The following is a 16,566-nucleotide window of genomic DNA, read 5'->3' as shown; positions in this document are numbered from 1 at the left end:
ATCCACTACCATTCTTTATTATTGAATTGTCTCATCAGACTGACCCCGCACTTGGTAAGGCAACTCCCATTTTTTCGTATACTGTGTATTTATACCTCTCTACTGTATTTTCCATGCATCTGATGAAGTGGGTTTTAGCCCATGAAAGCTTATGCCCAAATACATTTGTTAGTTTCTAAGGTGCCACAAGGACTCCTCATTGTTTTTGCTGATACAGACTAACACGGCTACTGCTCTGAAACCTGTCCTCTAATTCAGTAATTCCTAATTTGAGAATCTGAAGAAGTAGGGAAGGTGGGCAGGGAGTATCAATATGCAACAGCTCATCCCAAAGAATTCTGGTTACAGGTAAGAAACCTTCATTTCTTCTTTAGGTGGCTTCTGCATATTCCCACTTGTGGGAGTTTAGCGAGCAGTACAACAGACAGGAAGTTCTGGGTAAAGAAAGACAGCAGAACTGCCAAAACAGGAATAGGGTTTGGACGCCATGTCAAGAGTGGATTGACATGACTGATCTTCTCACTCTCCTAAAACAAGTCTTAATCAGAGGAAAAAATGGCTAAAACACAGATACATATCTGCAGTATCAGTCATGCAACATAGCGCGGTGAACACAGCATGAGGGCCTGCCACAGATGCTGTCTGTATTCTGGATGAGGATTGACAGTTCCAGGAGGCTGAAGCCCTGTCAGATCATGCTAACTGTCAAACACAGTGTGTTACATGGACAAACATGGACTATGGTGGAATGATTCCTCTTGTGTCAGCTCCACCTCTCCGAGAGTTTGACAAATTTATAGATAAGTTTTGGTCCCAAATAAACAATGACAACATTCTCTAAATGTGCAAAGTATGATACCTACCTACTTGAAAATAAATGAGACTTGGACATACAAACATTCTAGGGTTCTGAAAGAGATTGAAAGCCCAGGCATCTTAGACAGTAAGGATGGGGATGGTCATCCCTTGTCCTGTAATAATGCAATTTAAAGGAGATAGTTACTAAGAGACAAGCCTAGTGGCTATCTCAGCTATCAAGAATAGCATCTTCATTTAGTGTATTTTTCTGCAGCTCTCACAGCAAAGTAACTACCCCAAGCAGTACTAGAGATACACATAGCAGCCCTGTTGTAACATGCCCAACCTACCTGCAACAGGCTCCACTGAAGGCAATGAGCTAACCCAGATCCACCTGGGGTACTTAGCTGCCTAAGTAGCTGGAAGGTAGTTAATTAAGTAAGGAACATCTGGGTCTAATAAAAACCTTTGTAGAGCTCAAGTTCTTCAGGAGAAAAGAAGCTCGCATGCGGGATAGCTAGCAATGAAATGGCAGATAAGAAAGTGAAAAATGTCTTTAATAAATGGGGAGATTGATATAAATATTCCTTTGAGTAAGTAGGAATTTAAAAGTTTAGTTTAAAAAAAGAAATTTAAAAAGGAATGGTGAGAATTATGGACCAAGGAGAAAAGAGGAATACATTCTATAAAGTATGCCCCAAAATAGACGATATTGCACTACTCCAAAGTAACTAAAGGATCAGACAAATACTCATATTTAAACCTTTAACTGGTCACTGAATAATAATTTATATTTACTGAACACAAAGATAGGTTATATAGCACATGTAAGATTAAACTAAGAGTTGATTATCTGGTATGGGAATGCAGGGACTTTCCCAGAAAAGAAAGGCTTTTTATGAAGAATTTAGATACTTTAAGGTGACAGAATATACTATAGGGGATTTAGGAAGAGTATTAGGAAAGTGGGTAACAGCCAAAAAGCTCTCATATGTTTTAAGAATATAGCACAGGGTAAAGAGAGTATATTGGCATGACTGTACAAGGAATATAGTAGGTGGCAGTTATCAGTGGGTGAGTCTTCTTCACCACAAAGCAGAAGAAGAAGAAGAAGAAGAAGAAGAAGAAGAAGAAAGGAAGCTCCAGAAGAAGGGAGCTCCAAGCAAGCCTGAATTAGGCAAAAGCTTTCCAGGTAAGGAGGCCTGGGAGAGACTCTGAATAAGCAGGGAAAAGACTACAAATCTACTGCTGGAACTTAGAGTCTATTGTTTTGGAACTTTTAAGTTTTATCTGGGCTCAGAGGTAAGAACCTTTAAACCCTTGTACAAATGTTCCTTTCAGAAGCCTTTATTAAAGGGAGAGATACTGCTATAGAGTGTTTGGCTTCTCCTTGACCAGGCTGTTTAAGTCATTTCATTTGTACCTCATTAAGGAGAGGAAGCTGAGGCAGGCCACAGGAGAGACACACTCGCCCTCAAGAGAGTGCTTGGGAGGTTATACATACCCATGATACTGCATGAAAGTGTGATGGGGTGTTCACCCCACACTCAAGTAGAATCGGTTAATGGAGGTTAAGAGCAGGGGAGGCAAGTCCTCCTAGCAGTGTAGGGAGGCTGAGCAGGAGGCAACCAATTGGAGGGAGGCTGAATGGAGCAACCTATCAGGCCCAACAGGTTAGTATAAAAGGAGCTGTGGGGAAGAACAGGATCAGTTGCTGCAGGGAGCCCAAGGAGTGAGGAATGTGTTCCTAGCAGCAAGGGTAGCACCTTGGACAGAGCAGTTGATGGCAGGGACCAGGGGAGCAATAGGGAGCTCCTGGCTGGCTGCTGGGACTTGCTCACTGAATGCCCTGGGAATAGTGCAAAGAAGGTGCTGGGGCCATGGGAAAGTGGCCCAGGGAATTGAAGCAGTATTGAAGGAAGATGAGGAGACACAGCAGAAGGCTTCTATCTATAGGGTCCCTGGGTCAGGACCTGAAGCAGTGGGCTAGCCCAGGTCACCCCTATTCATCATTGGGGAAGTGGCTTGACTATTGAACAGTGGTACCCACTCCTAAAAGGGAGAAATACAGAAGGTGACCCAGCTGGAGGGCTGAGTCATGAAGAGGATGCTGTGGTCCTTGGATTGAGACAGGTATGCGGCCAGAGAAAATGACAGAAAAAGGCACCATCTAGAGAGGGAGCACCAGCTGGCAGAGCTAATCCCTGTGATGGCGAACAGGAGGTGCCACAGGTGAGCAGACCCTTTCACAGAAAGACTTGCCAATCTCTAACCAGGGCTACTGACTGTAACTTAATATCAACTGAACTATCATTTGAAACCTGTAATTTAATAGAATCAAGGGCAACAGAGAAGCTCCTGCTCTTAGTGCAGAAAACGAGTGCAATATTGAGGTTAGCACTTGCCAGTCTTTGGTTCAGAACCACAGACAAGCACATTCTCCCTAAGGGAAAGGACATAACTGGTATTTACCTCATTTGTACAAACATGACAATACGTGATAGAGCCCTTGATATAGCATTTGTACAGTTGAGTGAAAATTCTTCTCAAAGAATCTATCAATACATCATCTTTCCCTGGATCCATACAATGAGGATACTTAACTTTATGAACAGGTAATTTCCCTGACACAACTGGCTAAAGCAAATCCCTTTTTGGTGGTCTGTGCAATATATTCCCATAATGTTGTCCATCAGAATTTAGACAGATTTTAATTTTATGAAGTGTAGAAAACCTTTGCAAGTCAGAGAAACAGCTCTCAGCTCCAGTGCCTTTACAAGGAGCCACATCTCACAACGAATTCACAAAACTGGGAACGGATGTTGGGAACAGCATCAGTAAGTCAGATAACTCTGAAAAGATCATGGTGTTGGAAATCTAGTAACATACTCCACTGACCCGGGGCTGGATCCAAGAGAGATACAGAACTATTAGACCATACCTCTCAAAAGTCAGAGATATCAGATCTTCATGATGGCTGGATCCCAGATAACCAGATCCCATGCTTGGCAGTTCTTCATGTTTAGCTGTCAAATCTGGATCCAGGTTCTGATCCCATATCCATCTGGATCTAAATCCATACTTATCAGCCATAGATTTTTACACAGCTTGGGTTTTGTTTTTTTGGTTTGGTTTGGGGGTGAGCGGAGGGTTGGTACCTCCAGATCTTGGCTGCCAGATCTGGATCCACATTTTTCAGCCCCCAATCCATGCTTGGCTGCCAGATACAGATCTGGTCTATGGATACAGATCCTCTGGAAACTGGCTCCACTTTAAGCACATAGCATCTCCTCTTTTCTTTAAAAGAAAAACTTGACTAACTGATAGACTAACTATAAACAAATGTTGCCTCAAAAGGACAGGAAAAAAAAGATAAATGAAATGCAGATGAGGGAAGCATTGAGAACACTTTGTGTGATCTGAGTTTCCTGTACCTACAGTGGTTAGAAAGGAATGGAGAAACAACTGGGGCCATTTCCCCTTTTATGTCCTCAGAATTCTCCAGGTTAAGAGATGCAACTGGCCCCAACAAACACTGCTTTCAAGAAGGCTGTGGACTCTCAGGGTGCAGGCTCCTTGATTCACAAGTGTGAATATCCAGATGCCACTCAAAGAAGAAGGAAGTATTCTTAGGAATGGTATGCAGCCTCCAGGCAGGTTACCCAGAGGTGAATTTGAGCTGAATAGAACCCAATGGGAATTGCACAGGTGGATCAAACGACTAACAAACTCCATCAATGTTTCATATTAGAGAAAGGTATGTAGTTAAATTGCATTTCAGCCATATAAACTTATGACTACTAGAGGATTTACTTTAATCAACTTCTGAACATCTGAAGATCCACCATCTTGCCAGAATCCCTCCAGAATTCAAGATGTGTTCAGAATCACTACAACAAGCTTATTTGCTTTTATTTTTAAATCTAGTTTTCAGTTATTTACAATTTGTTTCAAGCCTTAATAAAATATTCCATGTAAATAACAACAAAATTATAAATGAGTATTTACTTTTAAATCTCTCCTATCAACTTGAAAATATACTTTAGTTTTGTTAACAATGTTATCAGGTAACATTTAACATTAAATTAAAATAACTGCCTTTGTAACTATGCAAATTATTCACTTAATAATCTATGACTAAATGGAAAAGTGGATAGAGAGGTTCCTTTTTCTTTTTTTTTTTTAAAGTGCTACAAACTATCTTGGAATTCAGCCATTAAAGAATCTATTTCTTTAAACTTGTTGGTTATGTTCTCAATACACTCCCCAGCCCTGAAAGCTATCCCATCCATAATAATACAATCCTCTTGGGTGTAGTTTTCCATTGGACTTCCTTCAGTACTCTCTGTGCTGCATTTCGTTACCTGAAAAGCAAATATGCATTCTCTAGATGCATTACATTAAATTTAAAAACAACATTAAGTAATATTCCTTGTTATCAAGTTCACTCAACATGTCAACAATCCATAGTCCAAATATATGTAAAACTCTCATCACAAGCAGTTAAAGTGTGAATTTGCCTGAACATACTTTTTGGTAAACATAAAGCATCTGGAGGAATATAGTGGTATGTTTATATGAGCAATAAGCGGTAAGCTGAGGTATAAATCTACAGCACTTCCAATAGGCCATGCACTAACTGTCCGTGTGGACCCTACTGATGCACACTAAAAATTCCCTAGTGCACTTTGATTTACTGCTGTTTCAAACCACAGCACATCAACACACTTGAAGCTTTTAGTGCCCATGGACACATAGTGCAAGACATGTTGGAGCACTGTAGATTTACACTGCCACTCACAGTGGTGTAAATCTACAGCAGTAAGTGTAAGTCCTCCTGTAGATGTGCCCTTAATAAACCAAAATCTCTTCTATTATATTGCCATTTTACTGAGATCTTAATATGTGAAGCTTAAATGTAAGAACCACTTTCTACCAAGAATACTGTGAAATGTATCTCAAACCAAAGGGAAGAAAAGCTACTCTTCACTATGCAACCTGTAGATTATCAAACTATGGACAAAGACCCTCAAATGAATGTATGTGTCAAGGCACTGCCTCTGCAGTATTCTCCTCAACTCCAGATACAGAAGCCTTTCTAAGTCTTAGGCACTATGGTTCTTAAGAGGGAACTAAAGAGGTAGACTGGTTTAGTGAGAAAATTTGTCTTACTTACCTAGAAAATTTAATTCTGGGTAGAGATATGGGTCCATAAATTCAACAGTGATGGGTTCTACAGTCTCCCTGCTATAGGAGGTGGAGTCAGGTATTTTGATTGACCGAGTTGACTCTTCAGATAACTCCTCCCACTGAATAGCCCCACCAGAGAGTTGCTTCCAAAGCTGCTATCGAATCTGAATAACACACTTTCACATATTAACAGTAGCAAAAAAATCTGATCAGCATCTAAGCAGGGGGAAGGGAGGGATAGCTCCGTGGTTTGCACATTGGCTTGCTAAACCCAGGGTTGTGAACTCAATCCTTGAGTGGGCCACTTAGGGATCTGGGGAAAAATCAGTACTTGGTCCTGCTAGTGAAGGCAGGGGGCTGGACTTGATGACCTCTCAGGGTCCCTTCTAGTTCTATGAGATAAGTATATATCCATATATTATAACTGTATAACCTGACAAAAACACATTAACTGAGATAACCCCAAGGGTCATTGATTTAACATAAGAATACTGTTATCCATCAGCTTTCCCTAAAAAGGAAAGAAAACAATGCAACATTACTGAGCAATAACCTCCTGAAAGAAGGAGATGAAAAAATACAGGGTGGGATGAATTCATAGACCTATCCCCCTATCCAGAACAAAAATTTCCAGGTGAGACAAATTTTTTTCATTCTCACTTTGAGAGATGGGTTCATAAATTCAATAGTCATCCAATTTTTTAGCAGTACTACCAACCCACCCCCATCACTACCAATTGTTGGGTTGGCTAAGAATGAGCTACGGCTTAGAAAATCCTTCTACAAAAGTCTGCTTCACCCATCTGAAGTCTATTCATTTTACAGAAATTAGCCAACATTTGCAGGGATACCCAAGATTGCTGCCCTGCAAAATTGTCCATATGGTGCACTGGACTGAATGGCTCATGAAGCTGCCATTGCCTTCTTGGAATGGGCTTTAAACTTGAATGAGAGAGATTACCCTTAACTTTACATTCCTTGGAAAATCTCCCCCCTTCCAATGTACCTTGCTGTGGAGGACCTGGAAGCTTAGCTATGTGGTATTTTACAATGAACAAAGTGGAAGCTTCACTAAAGGATTTTGTACTGTAAACCACACATCTTAATTTGCCTTCTAGACATCTAAGATGTGCCAAACTCTTTCTTTTGGATGGTCTGGATTTGGGCAAAAAGAGGAGAGTGAAATCTCCTGGGATTAGAAGAAGGAAATTATTTCAGGAATGGATGATGGATCTGTCTGTCAAATCACCCTTTCATTATTGAAAAAACATAATTTTGAGGGAGGACAGAGAAGGCTCTCAGCTCTGATATCCTTCATGTGGGTGTTATGGCCACTAGAAAGGTGACTTTAATTGCCAGGAAATATAGTGACCCTTCGGAGAGTGGGTCAAAAATTGACACCCAATTACCTCAAAAGCATTTAATATTAGAAAAGATCCTGTGGACCTACCCTTGAATGGAAGGAGGTATGATAAGGGCAGGAGCATTGATAATTTATTTGTTTTATGTGTTGGTGATGGGGTCAGATAGGTTGACCCTGGGCAGTCAGCACTAAGCCTATAACCAATGCTTGAGATGCAAGTGAGTTGTACAGATGCCCCTGAGACCAGCCTTCCTGTAAGAAGTTCTAGGAGCAATTTAACCAGTGTTGATCCTGCTGCGTATCCTTTTGATGAGCACCAAAAATCAAATCTTCTCCATATTATTGCATACTAAGAGCTGGTGGAAAACCTTCTGGACTTCAGTATGACTGAAACTCTGTCACTGGAGTATTTTAGTTTGAGAATTTGATAGATTTTGTTTGCTTGTTTTTTTCTGTTTTAAGGTGACCTCTCAATAACCAGGCAGTCAAGTTGGGATGTCAGGTAACAATGGAACAGATGGTCCCATGACAGTAGATCCAGCATGGATTGTAATGTTAGTGGAGGGTCACTGACCTCTCCACTGTTGTCTGCATACCTGTTAGATGGGGCATATTATCATAGAAAAAAGAGGTAATGCATATAGAAGAGCCCTTTGCCTTACCTAGGAGAAAGAATCAATTTCCCTGGGGCGACAATCTCCCCTCCTGGCACAGAAGTTGTTCGTCTTGGAATTGAGCTGGATGCAAAGAGATCCGATGTTGATTTCCTAAAGGTCTGGGATATGCGGTCAAACCTTGTGCCCCCCACTCATTTATATATGCTATGGCATTTGTGCTGACTGTGAATACAAGTATATTTCTGGAATTTAAGTGGGGTAGGAGTGCCTGAAGGACTAGGTGAATTGCCTGCACTTTGAAGCAGTTTATGATGTACTGAGATTCCATCTGTGACCCCTGCCCTTGTATCATGTTGAGATGTGTAAGCTCCACATCCTTCCAAGCTAGCATCCATCATTGTGGTGTCTCTCAGTGGTTCTGCCAAGTGGATATTGTCTGTGAATCTTGTCAGATGTAACCACCATCTGAGGGACCTTTTACTGTGGAGGGAAATCTTATAGCAGTAGTTCTCAGACTTTTGTACTGGTGACCCCTTTCACACAGCAAGCCTCTGAGTGTGAACGCCCCTTATACATTAAAAACATTTTTTGTATATTTAACACCATTATAAATGCTGGATGCAAGGCAGAATTTGGGGTGGAGGCTGACAGCTCACAACCTCCCATGTAATAACTTTGTGACCCCCTGAGGGGTCCTGACCCCCAGTTTGAGAACCCCTGTCTTACAGTGTGTGAGTTGGAATTGTGAATACGAGTAGGAAAGCTCAGTAGGTAGTACTGTGGGCACCTGAAATGAAATTTTGCCACGAGAGTAGGCATGAAATTAAGATGACTAGAAGTCATAGTAAGACTTTCATGAGGGAACACAGACAAGGAAGAATGTTTTATATTTGCTCCACAATCCATGCTTGTCTTTTACTGGAGAGAATGTCTCTGCAGAGTGTGGTGTCCAGCCAAACCCCTAGGTGTTCTGTCTAGGGATGAGCTGGCTTTTCTCCAAACTGATTATAAATGCATGTTGTTGAAGAATATGTACTGTCAGTTGAGTGTCTCTGACTGATTTCTATAGGAAGGGAGCTCTTATCAGAATGTCAGTGAGAAAAAGTGTACAGATATACCCCTTGCTGACATAAAGATTCCCCTATTACCCTCAGCACCCATGATTACCCTGAGGGCAGTGTCAATGCCAAAAAGAAGGGCTTTTGTACTCCGTGTGCAGAGTACCATAAGGAAACCTAAAATACTGTCTGTGGCCGCAAGAAAGAGAATGTGGAGATACACCTACTTCTGATCCACAGAGGTTACAATATCACCCTAGATTATAGTTGCCCTGGTGGACATGAATGGGGTCTATTTTGAACTTGTGGAAGTGAATCTACTTTTTTAGAGTCATCTCTGGGTTTAATGGGCCTGGTTTTCCTCCACCTATTCTTAGAGAATATCTCTCCTCTGCCACCACCTATATGAAGCATCATAACCCCGAAAAGGCTGCCTACCTTAGAAAAACAGCTTAAAATTTCTCTAATGGGCGTTAAAATAGAAGAGAGATTTTGTTTTTGTCCTGTGCTTTGGAGGTTGCTTTTTCTATTGGTCCCTCTGCCAAATTTCTCTCCAGAGTATGGGTTTGCTACGAAAAACCTGTCTTTCAGAAATATCTGCCTTCCATGTCCATAGCCATAGATGCCTTCTTGCGACCACCATGGATATCCTGGATCAGGTGGAGGACCTGAAAGCATCAAGTGAGGCACCTGAAACTAGAGCAGATTTAGGGAAATTCTTTTTAAGGAGGATCCCATCCCCTTGTCCCTTTTCAGGAATGTCAGAGAGTAGGGACACAGTATAAGCAAGTATGACTTTGCTGAAAAAAGTGGCCTCCACTGAGGCTTTCAGGGCTGCTGAAACTGCTGCATAGTCTCTGCAGAGAGCTGATTCTATTAATGCAAGTTTTGAACAGAACTTTTGTTCTAAATCAGATGCTTTATCTTTGCTGAGTTTACCATTCCATCCATTGAGCCTTAGGCAGGTCTGCCAGAATGGGCTTGTAAAGGTCAGTTTTGAGCCCACTAGAAAATATTTTCAGGTATATTCTGTCTCTTTAGCCTCATCCTCGTCCCCTTTTTAATCTCTGATGGCCGAGTGCTCATGGGAGACATCCCAACAAGAGTAACAGCCTTACACAGAATAGACTTGAAAAAACGTGCAGGGAACAATAGTTCTGGGGATCTTCTAGGATTTCTTTGTTTTATATCTGCATGTGTGACCCTAACTCCAGAGTGAGGAGTAGCAAGAGAGAGGGCTGAGGATTTGGAGTCATAAGAGTCTGCTAAGGACAGCCTAAGCCTACACTTTTTCACTGAAGAGACTCTAAGATGGCTACCAAGAAGGCAGGCCCAGAGCCTATTCAAAATGTCAGCCTGTGGCCACTGCAACCCCTCTACAAAGGGAAGAGGACACAGAGGTGGGAATACTAATTTTTGCTGCCAGTGGTTTTTGAGACCCCTAAGGAACAGAGGGAATGTCCTGGCCACAGCACACCCACTGGCAGGGACAAAGGGAGGTCCTTGCAACACTCATAGGCCCCTGGCATGATCCTTTGGCTAGTGGAGGGGAGGGATGGAGTGAAGGTGACTGGGGTCCCGCACTTTTACCATGCACCAGTTCTGTTAACTGGCACTCCTAGGGCCTTCATAATTCACCCAACAATGGGGCCTAGTTTGCATCATTGGCTGCAGATTGAGCCCTAGTGTCCTTGGCTGTTTTCAGCTCCAGGTGGCTTCTGCAGTGCACACTTCTGGGGCGAGATACCTGGCAATGCGGCCTGGTCCATGTCAGGAGCCAGAGATTGGGCTTTGGCATTCTGTGGCACTTTCTTCAGTGCCTTGTCTTACTGGGGCCCTCAATTTGCCTGTGGCTACCACCACACTATCTTATGAGGCAGCCCAACAGCCTGCTTTTCAATCCTGGTAGCACCAAGTTTGGAGGAACAAAAGAAACTTTTCCCCTTCAATACTCTCAGCCCTTGTCCTAACCCTTCTTTAAAGCTTTTTCAGGCAATATCAGGGATAATTTGTGGGGAGAGATTGGAGCTCTGTGAGGTAAATTTTAATTGCCTTTAAAAAGACATTAACTCTGTACAAAGTAAAAAAATGCAGAGAGCCGAGGGAAAAATAACCTAGAAAAACAGGAAAAAGAAAAAAATTACAAGTATCAGAGGAGTAGCCGTATTAGTCTGGATCTGTAAAAGCAGCAAAGAGTACTGTGGCACCTAATAGACTAACAGACGTTTTGGAGCATGAGCTTTCGTGGGTGAATACCCACTGCATGCATCCGACGAAGTGGCTATTCACCCATGAAAGCTCATGCTCCAAAACATCTGTTAGTCTAGAAGGTGCCACAGGACTTTTTGCTGCTTTGGCCAAATTACAGATGTCCTAACTCTTCACCTGTTTCACTTGTGGAGGCAGAGAAAATTCTGGATGGGTTCTTAAGTGGAAGAAGTTATCTGAAGAGTGAGCCTGACCATCAAACCATCTGACTCTGCTACTGATAAAATGGAGACTGGAGAACCCATTACTACTGAATTTATGGACCCAACCCCCAAAGTGAGAACAACTGTTTGTGTATATGACATAGTCCTTGGGAATCAGATGGATTTGTAATAAGACAGGAGCTCCTTCCTCATACTCCTAAATTGGGTGACAGTACACTGCGAAGGAGTGGAGCTGCCATTGGGAACGGGAAGCCAAAGGAACAGAAGACAAGCTCAGATGTTCCTGTCCCCTGAGGGTGTCCTGAGATTTATATGGATTTCAAGGTATCTGTAGTGTCAAGGGGTTGGACACTTTGTTCCACAGGTAGAAGCTATCCACCCTCACCTTCTCCCATTTCTAACTGAATGATTTGGAAAGCACTCATGTCATTTCCAAAATTATAATGGGCATATCTGAGTCCACTCTCAGTGACATTCATCTTGCTACAAAGTGACAATTTTGTAGTACAGACAGTATAACATTTCAATGAAATCAAGTTTTCACCATGCTTCAAATATTAAACAATCCTACAACTAATTTTAATATTTTGTATATAATTTCAAGCCATTGCTTTTTAAGATTTTTCAACCAGTGTTAAAAGCAGAATGGACATTTGTTTTGTTTATAGCCCCAACTCAGGGTTCCACACTTCCAGTGAGATTTAAGCATGATATGCACCACTAGTACTACTATTAGACTCATAAATGCTGATTGTCATAAAAATGTTTAAATGCTTTGAAACTCTTTAGTCATGGTAATTGTTTCTTATCTTTTAAAATTGTAGACTGGGAGGCTAAACAAAATGCAAAATTTTCTTGTATGCTACACAAACTGATGTCACAAAACTATAGCAGGAACAGAATGATATTAAAACATCATTGGATGAGAGATTCTGGAATGGGCAAGAACAAGAGAGGCCTCTGATTTGTGGAATGTAGCACATTTATAATGCTGGACAGCATTCTGTAAGATGCTGAAGGTCAATAAACAAAATGATAATTCTATAGCCCATTTTTCATTTTAAGAGAATATTAAAACATTGGATAAATGAGTGTAGGACTTGAGAGGAAGGTAGGAGAGCCTTCCACTAACGCTGACCTATTCCAGTTTCATCAGAGAGGCATTCAAGGAGTGGCCAACGTTCTAAACAAATTTTAAGTGACCTTTCCTCATACTGTTGCATTCGCGAACTCATTCTCAGGAAGCATGAACATAGTCTGAGGAATGTAGCTTAATTTTTTTATAATAAAATTTTAAGTAATTTGAATAAGATGCTCTTATGCTACTCTTGAAGACTTATGCCAAAAGCTCAGATATACATTATTATTTACTGGAGAATATAGCTTCAATACTTCTATCAGATACTCATTTGACAGGCTCATCATATAACCAATCCTCTTTCCTTTTGGGTACAAATTTTGTATTCAGTAAAAGGCAGTTCAGGGAAAACTGGAAAGAAAAGAACATTTACAGAGGAAGCAATGTATTTAGTTAATATTTTCTCTTCTTAATGTTATTAAAATTTTGATGGAGCTTTCCATGTTGAAAAATGAGGGGTGAAGGTTAAATGAAAATTTTCTCCTTCCCAACTTGGTTTACCTTGTTCTAGATCCTACCGTGAAATCTATTTTGTTTGTCATAACACAATCTGCTGCCACAGAAATGATTGTGATTTCACAAATTCAGCATTTTAGATCTAACCCTTTCACCTGTATTCTTTATGTGAGTGAGTACAGTATGAAAGACTCCCCTTTCCTGTGCTTTCTTTTCCCCCTGAGTTTTGGCCCCATATGCTGCACAATGTTTTAGGTCAAAATGCTTTTAGAACCACTGGTAAATGAAGTTCAATGTTGATAAATGCAAAATAATGAATATTAGAGGGGAAATTTTAAATAATTGATACACCTTTCAGGGTTCTAAGTTAACTGTATCAAGTCAAGAAAGTGTCATTATAGACAGCTCAATGAATACTTTTACTCAACATGCATCTGTGGTCAATAAATCTAACAAGATGTTAGGATAAGGATCAGAATGGTGAATAACACAAAGAATATTATAATGCCTTTATATAAATATATGGTGCAGCCTTATCCATTTCAAAAAGGATATTGCAGAATTAGAGGGAATTCAGAGAAGAGTGACAAAAATGATCTAGGTCTGTCAAGAACAGAGATTGAAAAGACTGTGATTGTTTACCTTAGAAAGGAGAAAAATGATCAGACGCACAATAAAAGTATGTAGAACCATGAATGGTATAGAGAACACAGATAAGAAATTTCTGTTCTCCTTGTCTCATAATAATAATAATAATAATTAATAATAATAATAATAATAATAAAGAACAATGGAGATAATCAATGAAAGTAAAAGGTGAAAATTCAAAATCAAGAAAAGGAAGTACTTTATAAAACTAACTTCTGGAACTTATTGCCACTGGAATAACCTGAGGTCAAGAACATGAGATTGAAAAAGACTGGATATTTATATGGATATCAAGGATATCCAGAGTTTTCATAATTAATTATAAAAAGTTTTGAAAGGATATTAAACTTTGTGCTTCAGAGATTAAGTCAATCTCCAGGATCAGGATGAGACCTGGTGCCTGATTCACAAAGGTATTTAGGTACCTAAAGATGAATATAGGCACCTAGAGGAATTTACAAAAGCACCTAAGCAGATAAGGTGGGAGTTAGGTGGCTAACCTACTTATGTGCTTTTATAAACACCACTAAGAGGCATCTGTATCTTTAGGCACCTAAATACCTTTTTAATCTATCCCTAATGCAGGGGGCAGATTATCCCACCTCAGACCACTACAGGGTTCTTACACCTTCCTCTGAAGCATCTGGTCTAGGCCACTAGCAACGGTCAGGATACTGGACTAGATAGACCTCTGATCAAATCCTATGTTCCTAAGAAATAGTTCTCTGGTGGGAGGAGATTGGGGGACTCCATCTTTCATCTTCAGTAGTATGGAGTGATTATCTTGGTGGAGGGTTGGGGAAGGAGAGATGCATGGATATGGCCAGAGAATTTAAAGCTATATATAGCCAACCAGTCAAATCCCTCCCTACCTATGTCATGCAGCAGTTCTACTGAGTCTCTATAAACAGGAAAGAGGAATTTGACGGAGGGAGGCAACTCCATCCTTCCAGATTCCATTTGAAAGCTTATTTATATTTATCTCACACAGGGGAGAGCCTTTGGCCTTGCACTATGACTTTATTGCAAGAGTGAATAGGAGAATTGCTAAAAGAGAAAAAGCCCTTGTCTGCAAACAAATGATTTTGTAATTAGCAAGAACAATTAAGACAGAAAATTTAGAGGGACATTCAGTTTATGTCAAAACTGAATAGATCTGAAAGTTTTCCTATTATAGCAGTTCTTCTTTGAAGCTTTTATTAAATAGACATTGCAAAATTCTCATTAAAAATTCCCACAAGGATCAACAAATAATTGTACACCATATCCTCATGAAGTACAAAATTTCTAAAGAAAAAAAAGGATGTAGTGAGGCTAAACTAAGAATTTTTGCCTCAGTGCAACCCTATCCCAATTCCTTGCTTCCAAAATTTGGTTAAAATAAAAGGCTATGTGAGGCACTAGGCATATCCCATCATTTTAAGTACAAACAGGTACATAACACTTTTCCCAGAGGAGGAGCCAACAAATATGGTCTTACCAGTTCTGAAACCATTTTGACCTAAAGAATCATCTTATCTTGCACAGGAAATCAAAACTTATAGAAAACAAAGCTCAGCAAAGGGGAGCTAAGAAGTCCATAGTCCAAGAGAATCAAAGGAAGTGTTTTTTGAGAAACAACCTTAGAATTAAAAAAGAGGCCTCTAAAGAAGACTGGAGTACCAGGATACTGTTGCAAGGAGTAGGTGGAAGGGCTGTAACCTTAAATGCAGTGGCAATGCATGGAACTAATGTTCCAAAGGCTATGAAGTGAATGGAGTATTAGGGATAAAGCTTCAATGGGCTGCAGGCACTATCTCACTGAATAAGAGCCCCATGAGAACAAAACATCCTGCAAAACTATTTCCTTTTCAAATAAAAAAGACTAACACTAGACATAACTTCTAGTAAAAGATGAAGGAGTATGATCCTGTGATTTAAGAGTATGTTACTATAAATTGAGACAAGTCTCTTGTAGGCAGGTGGCACTTTTCCAAAAAGGGATATATTTTTGGTGTTTAATGTACCACATTACACACATCTACATCATATATCAGTTGAAAGCTTATTTTATATATGTTTAGATGAGGAAGCATGTGGAACTCCAAGTGGTACTGTAAGTCTGTAAGCACAGTGAAACAATGATACTCAAAATGAGAGTGTCATATTTTTTGCATATTTCCAGAAACATAGCAACATGACTCTGACTACAATTTTTGCTGTTTTAAGTAAATTTTAACCCCTTAATGTGGTGTTTATTGGTCAAAGCTACCAAATGAAAATGTATTAAAAGATTTTTGTTGGTTTTCAATGGACAAGTATTTTTTTTTTTTTATAAATGAAGACACTGTTTAGCAGGGCAAAAATGGCAAATAACATATTGCAATATACTAACATTAAATGTTTTCACATTGCATATCTTAATTGTCAAAGTATCTCACAAGTGATTATAATAATTTTCTATATTTTCAATTGAAATTTTATGGCTATATCGGTCTCACATTTAAGTTTGTGCACCAGTAACAGTAGATTGTATGCCCATAGTTTGTACTGTATGGAGGGTAGTTATAAAGGTACATGAATTCCTAATATAATGATTCTCCATCTGTAAGCTTTTGTACATATAATGTAGTATCTGCTTGGTAGAAGGTTTTAACTTGTAATTGCCTATGCATGCAGTACTAGCCTTTGAATAGTCTAGAAACTAACTTTTTAATTCAGTGACACTCATGCATAGGTCAGAATTAGTGTCAGATATGACAATGCACAGTTTCATATTATGAACATGCAAAAGCTAAGAGAAAAAGAAATGGCCTAACAAGAAGTAGTGAAGACAAAGTCTACAAATGAGTCCTTGCGCCTGCACTGAAGAGGTATGAAGATCATA

At 40.0% G+C, this 16,566-nt stretch overlaps 1 protein-coding gene across 1 annotated transcript in view; it reads right to left on the bottom strand.

Moving 5' to 3' along the window:
• Nucleotides 1-4,988: 4,988 nt before the first annotated feature.
• Nucleotides 4,989-16,566, bottom strand: part of ZCWPW2 (zinc finger CW-type and PWWP domain containing 2) — a 104,488-nt gene continuing 92,910 nt past the window's right edge. Inside the window, exon 8 of the mRNA XM_050938520.1 lies at nt 4,989-5,162. Within this exon, the coding sequence (XP_050794477.1) occupies nt 4,989-5,162 (174 nt within the window). The remainder of the gene's footprint in view (nt 5,163-16,566) is intronic.

Source organism: Gopherus flavomarginatus, chromosome 2 (genome assembly GCF_025201925.1).
Source record: "Gopherus flavomarginatus isolate rGopFla2 chromosome 2, rGopFla2.mat.asm, whole genome shotgun sequence".
In the NCBI taxonomy this organism is placed as follows: Eukaryota; Metazoa; Chordata; order Testudines; family Testudinidae; genus Gopherus; species Gopherus flavomarginatus.
Note: the sequence above shows the minus strand (reverse complement) of the source record. Positions and strands in the feature narration are given on the sequence as shown.